General features: G+C 38.6%; 1 protein-coding gene across 1 annotated transcript in view; it reads right to left on the bottom strand.

Annotated features, from left to right (window-relative positions):
* Positions 1–1,048: 1,048 nt before the first annotated feature.
* The window catches only part of LOC144663694 (BOS complex subunit NOMO3-like), a 47,449-nt gene continuing 41,022 nt past the window's right edge, over positions 1,049–7,475 (bottom strand). Inside the window, exons 32-38 of the mRNA XM_078524722.1 lie at positions 7,175–7,232; positions 6,972–7,055; positions 6,319–6,405; positions 4,145–4,255; positions 3,367–3,588; positions 2,810–2,902; positions 1,049–2,201 (exon numbers count right to left, since the gene is read on the bottom strand). Of these exons, the coding sequence (XP_078380848.1) occupies positions 2,079–2,201; positions 2,810–2,902; positions 3,367–3,588; positions 4,145–4,255; positions 6,319–6,405; positions 6,972–7,055; positions 7,175–7,232 (778 nt within the window). The 3' untranslated portion in view covers positions 1,049–2,078. The remainder of the gene's footprint in view (positions 2,202–2,809; positions 2,903–3,366; positions 3,589–4,144; positions 4,256–6,318; positions 6,406–6,971; positions 7,056–7,174; positions 7,233–7,475) is intronic.

Here is a 7,475-nt window from a genome sequence, read left to right as displayed (position 1 = left end):
CGTGTTCCTTTCATACGGTTTGGAGAATTTCGGTCGCAAAGTCAGGTACATTTGCTTTCCAAGTTCTAATCGCTTTGTAAACCTCGCATTTCGAATGAAATTATTCTGTTGTTGTTCGAAGAGAGGTGTTACTTCCAAATTCCACACGATCTTCTGCCGTCAGGGAATACATGTGTATGAACGGTAATTGTCATTTTAGTAGTAACTATTTCAGGCTGTGTTATTTCAAAGTGGCAGAAGATCATGCGGAATTTGAAAGTAACACCCCTCTTCAAAAACAACAGTATAATTCATTCGAAATGCGGGGTTTGCAAAGCGACTAGAACTTGGAAAGCAGATGTACCTGACTTTCCGACCGAAATTCTTCAAACCGTATGAAAGGAATACGCTAAAACTCGGCACAAACGTTTGCAATATCCTGTTCTAGCTGCAGCTTTAAAAAAATGCAAAACAAATCGACAAATTTTTCGCAATTTGAAATAACGTCATTTGTTTGATGTTTTCAAAAATTCGGCTGAAAACCATCCATCTTTATTGACTGCTAACATTTGATGTCTATACACGATCTTTTTAACTTTTACACACAAGATTAAGGTGACATCAGTCTCAAAACTGGCTGGTACTGGGTTATTATAAGTATCACATTTATGCGACGGTCAAATCAGACGCATAACACAACAGTTTTTGAAGGCAAAATAAAGATGTCGCTCGTTCAGGAAATCTACGGAGTGGATTTTCCTGTAAGTTGTTGTGAGTAAACTTCAACTGTTTGGAAGCGTTTTGGCGCAATTACAAAAAAATTCACCGTGGCATTTTAAAAATAATCGCATTTTAATAAAAACGAAGGCTTCCGAAAATCGCTCATAACTTAAACAAATCGCGTTTGATCGCTATAAAACTTATCATTTTAAATAATTTAAGGATTTTTCTTTCAGATTCTCAAAAATCTAAGCAATCGCTTCACGTTTTCTCGTCTTAAAACGCGCTTAAAAAAGGGAACTGTCAGTCTCATAAATACCCGCGGGCCACCTTAAGACAATACGAAACATTCTCCAAAGAAAACCAGATTTATTACATTTACAACTGTTAATCTTATCAGTAAAAGGTCTAAATCTCATATGCTGCCAACATGTTTGCGAGTCGCGGGTATTGCAGGAATCCCCCTGGGGGCACATATTTCGAGAAGGGTTGTCGGAAAAAGGCACAAAAGTGCATGCGACAAGATCGAAAGGTGCTCTGGGTATTCACTTGAATTTTGCATATTGGCCTGCAAGAAATGTACAAGTTTGTTATTACCACGTGAAGATTTTGCTTTTCCTCTCAGGAGGCCTTTTTCGGTAGCTTTACTTTTAATGTCGCATGTCTTTGAGTTTTCAAAATTCTTCCCAAATTCAGCGTGCCTAAAAGTACCTTGTTTCCACATGACTGAAGGGAGAGAAATCTTATTAGTATTCAGCACGTGCAGTAGCTCTCTACTTCTACTCATACTATCTTTCGGTCTTGTCGTGTGCACATTAGTGCTCTTTTTCCGACAACCTTTCTCGAATAGCGAAGCGCGCGAGTGACGTCACGGCTCAGACAAGACTCAGACAAACAAACCGAAATGGCGGACGATTTTCCCAAAACACTTTCTAAAGCAGCCGGTATCCCCAATACACTTACATGAAACGAAAACTTCGCCAAGATTCCTTGTATTTCTCTCAGAACACGCTGATGTTTTTTGAGCCTCGTGGCGGTTATATTCATTTGCCTTCAATTTTTAGACCTCGCACGCTTCGCTATTAGCTGCAAACACGCGCGTCACCCACGCGCGACTCCAGAACTTGCGCGTTGCATGTATTCCAACGACCGCTTCGCACCCTAACATAATTATTTAACGGATTGACAACACCTGCAGCTAACCAAGGCTTATCACAGGCAAGACGGTGGGACACAGAAACCAGGCGCAATTTTAAATACAAATTATATCAGGCGGAGAGAGCTTGGGGCACGATTGCTTCTTGTCAAGTTACTTTCAATAGTTATAAAACAGCAGCGAGTAAAACGATTTTAAAAAATTCCTAATTTTTAGTGCTTTGTTATCTTCGTCGTATCTCCTTTGGTTTCTTCTTGTTCTTGAAAGGATCCTCCATCTGAGCCTGCAGTTGGTCTGCGGAAACTCCTTGAATGAGTTGAGGTACTTGTTGAAGGAATGGAATGACCTGAAATATGAAGCAATCAACTCAGATTGGCCGTTTTCACACTAGAAGACGGACAAATCGTCTAGACGGTCTGACGATTCTAATTTTTTTATTTTTGTGATAATCTGTAAAATGGGCAAACATATAGTGATTTTCATCTAAGTTTCTTTCAAATAATGGTCTTGAGCAGGATTTTACAGCTATTACAAAACGGGTAAAAATTTTAAGAGTTTATATGGTTTTGGGGGACGCTGGCTTACAATTAGAGACGTTTGTATGGATTATAAACATTTTTCAGGTGCATAACGTCGTTTCTGTTCATCCTGAAAGCATCAAACTTGGTCAAATGACCAATCTCACCATGATCTTTCATTTGGTAGCGTCAGATTATCGATTACTTGAAATTTGAAACTCGCCCCAGTGTTGCAGCAACTTGTTTCCTAGTTGCTGCAACACTTGCAGAAAGCGCCAGGTTCTACATTCACTTAGCGTTACAGCCACTTGTTATTTTTCTCTGCTGAAGGATATACGCCATGTTACACGGTCACATAATGCACTGTACTGCGGGTTGGGTAGATGACGTTCTAACATTACAGACAATTTTAATTGTAACTGAATTTTTTCAATACCTTGTTGTGGTTCACAGCTAACAGAATCAGAATTACTAATAGAGGCAAGGTGAGAAATGAACCTTGGCTTGGTTCTGGTTCAGCTTTACGTTGCTGAGGAAAACAAAGAACAGATTGACCATCAATACATAGTGTAACTAAAAGGTTAAATGTAAAAGTACAGTGGGACGCCGTTATAACAAGTAAATTGTCGCTTTCTCGTAAACGAGTATGGTGACCTATCAATTTTTTCTACATTTTGGGTGTAGCGATCAAATTCTTTCTGTAAAATAAAAACAGATCAATTACTATGTTTGAAAAATTAATTAACGCTAAAAACGTGTACTTTGCCAGTACTCGCAGAGGAATTATAAAGGAATTATATGGAATATACAAGGTCTTCCTGCTCCTAAACGAATATGGTGACCCCCCTTTTTAATTTCAAAATTTAAAGTTGTACTTTAAGTAGCAATAAACCAGTAAGCGAAGTTTGGTTAAAAATCTATGTTAAGTTCTATTTCAGGGTAATGACCTTAACATCACGTTAATTAATAGATAACGCTTTCTAGCGAACTTACCTGTGGTTCAAATTTAAACGTGACATGAGCCCGCACTCCAGTTGCGGTGACAGTAGACTCAGGTCGTATGTAATGATAGTTCACGGCAGAGAGAGACGAGTCCAAACGGACAATGTACACCAGTCCGTCATTAGGAACAGAGGGAAACTGAAAGTAACTCGCCACGCTCACGGGGGTGGTAAACACTGGCGTGTCTGGATTGTTTTCCGGAGACAGCGTGACCTAGGAAAATAATGTACATTGATTGAACATCGCAAACGTCTCCATTCTAGTATATTTGGGTGGTCACGCTGTCACGCAATGCTTCCGAGGAGCGTTACGCGACAAACGAAATAACGGTTACAAAGGAGACTATTGCTTTTGTTTTGAGGGAGGGGGTAGGGGGGTTGGGCAATTTTCCTTGGCAAGATTTTTTTTCACCTTCAGGTTGTGCATGATTTTTTTCCTGGGCCGTGGGCAGAGCTTGTGCAAGAATTTTATTTCTTATTTTTTAGCATAGTTCTAACTAATAGAAAGCGCTTGCTTGATTTTTTTCCCATGCCTCCCCATGCACGATTTTTTTTCATGCTGTTTTACTGTGCAGGAATTTTTTTGAAATTCCCCCCCCCCCCCCAAAAAAAAAAAAAAAAAAAAAAGTTGGAGTCCGTCCCTTAGAAGGAACCAATCGTTAAATGCTGCAAATCTGCAAAAATGATTATTACGACTATTTGCTCATAGAAAATTGTTGCTAACACTGAAAACAACGACTGCTTTCGGCATTATTTGCGAAGACACTTACCTTCAGAGAGGAAATGAACTGACTGTCTGTCACAACATTTCCTGTGATTTCAAATTGATTAACATGGCGGAAAGCGATCATGTTCACATTCTGAAGGTCAGAGCCAGAAACCTGTTACAAAAAGAGTAATTTAACAGTTAAACACAATGTACAACTAAGAACTACCTCGTACGTCAAAATAAACAGTGCACATGAAAGTATTGCTTAATAGTTTTCATTTAAATGGTCACACACAGGTTTCATATACAGAATTAAGTTTTAAGAGAAAATCCGCCAGGACTTCGAGTAGTTATTGGACAAAATTATGTACCAAAACTATTTACACCTGATTGCAAGCTTTTGTGTTACTGCTTCAAATATCTTATCGAAAGAAATCTTTTCTAGCAACACCAAACATCGAAAACAAATTTCGAAGTTCCGCTGAATTCCACTGAATTGCTTAAGACGAATTTACAAAATGGCTGCACGTGAGATTTTGCCTATACCTTGTGAACTTTGAAATTCATTTTCTGAGACTCTGATAAGAAATTGTTGTTGGTGTTATGAAGGATAATTACTTACATCTTTACCTTTTATTAAGGGTAGGAACTAACACAATAGGATTTAAATTATTCTGGTACTTGATTTTTGTCCAACTTTAATAAATATTACTCGACTTCCTAGTGGATTCCGTCTTAAAGCCATCTTGTACAGCATAATTAACAGTACAGCGTTACACAAGAGGATCAGGGCTGACAAACCATCTGAAGAAAAAGCACAGCTTCAGCTGGCCAGCTGGTCATCCAAGGTTTAGGTTAGTACACTGTACATTGTATGAAAGAAAGCTTTAAATTTCATTTTGGAAAATATTAAAAATCAGATGGCATTTCCCGAAAGTACTGCTCAATAGCTTTCATTTGAATGGTTACACACAAGGGTTTGATCCACAAATTAAACGTTAGTACCACCTTGTACAGCATAATAAACAGTACCACATGAAAGTACTGATCAATAGCTTTCATTTGAATGGTCACACACTAGGGTTTGATCCACAAATTAAACGTTAGTACCACCTTGTGCAGCATAATAAACAGTACCACAGGAAAGTACTGATCAATAGCTTTCATTTGAATGGTCACACACTAGGGTTTGATCCACAAATTAAACGTTAGTACCACCTTGTGCAGCATAATATACAGTACCACATGAAAGTACTGATCAATAGCTTTCATTTGAATGGTCACACACTAGGGTTTGATCCACAAATTAAACGTTAGTACCACCTTGTACAGCATAATATACAGTACCACATGAAAGTACTGATCAATAGCTTTCATTTGAATGGTTACACACAAAGGTTTGATCCACAAATTAAACGTTAGTACCACCTTGTACAGCATAATAAACAGTACCACATGAAAGTACTGATCAATAGCTTTCATTTGAATGGTCACACACTAGGGTTTGATCCACAAATTAAACGTTAGTACCACCTTGTGCAGCATAATAAACAGTACCACAGGAAAGTACTGATCAATAGCTTTCATTTGAATGGTCACACACTAGGGTTTGATCCACAAATTAAACGTTAGTACCACCTTGTGCAGCATAATATACAGTACCACATGAAAGTACTGATCAATAGCTTTCATTTGAATGGTCACACACTAGGGTTTGATCCACAAATTAAACGTTAGTACCACCTTGTACAGCATAATATACAGTACCACATGAAAGTACTGCTCAATAGCTTTCATTTGAATGGTTACACACAAAGGTTTGATCCACAAATTAAACGTTAGTACCACCTTGTACAGCATAATATACAGTACCACATGAAAGTACTGCTCAATAGCTTTCATTTGAATGGTCACACACAAAGGTTTGATCCACAAATTTAACGTTAGTACCACCTTGTACAGCATAATATACAGTACCACGTGAAAGTACTGCTCAATAGCTTTCATTTGAATGGTTACACACAAGGGTTTGATCCACAAATTAAACGTTAGTACCACCTTGTACAGCATAATATACAGTACCACATGAAAGTACTGATCAATAGCTTTCATTTGAATGGTCACACACTAGGGTTTCATCCACAGACTTAAAAGTTAAAACAACCTTGTACAGAATGATAAACAGTGCCACATGAAACTACTGTTCTCTAACACCGTTCTCTAACAGTCTTTTACCTGTATGTCGATAAATGATGGCGAAGCTCGCTCAATGTGCGGATTACTATCCCCAGTCTTTACTCGAACTCTATACATGCAGCCGGGCTGAAATAAATGAAGTAAACATTAATTGACCGTGCATACGGCAAAAAAAAAATAATAATAATAAGCGTTCGTCCTTCATCTAGTTATAAATTGATAATAAATTGTATCATTGAGCAGTAAACTAATACATAAAACCAAAACCAAAGTAATCGCACATTTTGGGCTATCGCAACTAACGGCAATGAAAACAATACGTAAATTACGAATTTTAAGTAAAACTATGCAACCAGCAACAGGCGCGTGAAACATGTGAACAGCAGAAAGCGCGGGAACTATGCAACCATCGGCAACGCGGCAAAAAACGCGAATGGCTGTTAGCGCGGGAAAACTTGTAACTGGTGCCAAACGCAGGGAAACAAGTGACGGGCGTAAGCCACGTGTGGTTTTTGTCTCGCTTCTGATTGGTTAAAAACGCACCAGGTTACCTCTGATTGGTTGTGCGAGTACCCAGCACAGGAAATGTAAATCTACTGAAAGGTGTATCAAAAGCCGCCTTTAATAATTTGTCATGTGACCAAACAAAGTGGACTTGAATAGCAGTTTTTTTTTGTAAAAATAAAACTAACCTGAAGTCCACGTAACCTATATTGTCCTTCTTGATCTGAAACTGTTTCTTCCTGAAAAGATTCGCAGCTTTCTAGACCAACAGCCTGCAAATGAAAACAAAGTTCAGAAAAAGCGTAACAAAGAAAACAAAACAAAAAATAAAACCTTCAAATAGTTTTCTGGTCATAAATAAATTCAAAACTGTACTGCTCTATACACTAACCTCGACTGCTATTCCTTTCTCTGGCTCTCCATTAAGTGACGTAATTTGACCGAAACAACTGTAAAAGAAAACATGAGATATTAATAAGGTAAGCCTCGAACAAGCGGCTCATACTGCCGGCGCTTGTTCCGGTTTCTGTAGCATTGAGCGTCTAGGAACAAATCTACTCCCCCTGGATGGGATGCTATTCCATCGCAGGGTTACCCCCCCCCCCCCTAGCATCATTTCACCGGTAGCCATTTATACACCTGGGTGGAGAGAGGCACTATGAGAGTAAAGTGTCTTGCCCAAGAACAAAAAC

Source organism: Oculina patagonica, chromosome 8 (assembly GCF_052425735.1).
Source record: "Oculina patagonica isolate OP01 chromosome 8, crgOcupat, whole genome shotgun sequence".
In the NCBI taxonomy this organism is placed as follows: Eukaryota; Metazoa; Cnidaria; class Anthozoa; order Scleractinia; family Oculinidae; genus Oculina; species Oculina patagonica.
The sequence above is the reverse complement of the archived record's forward strand: the minus strand, read 5'-3'. Positions and strand labels throughout refer to the sequence as shown.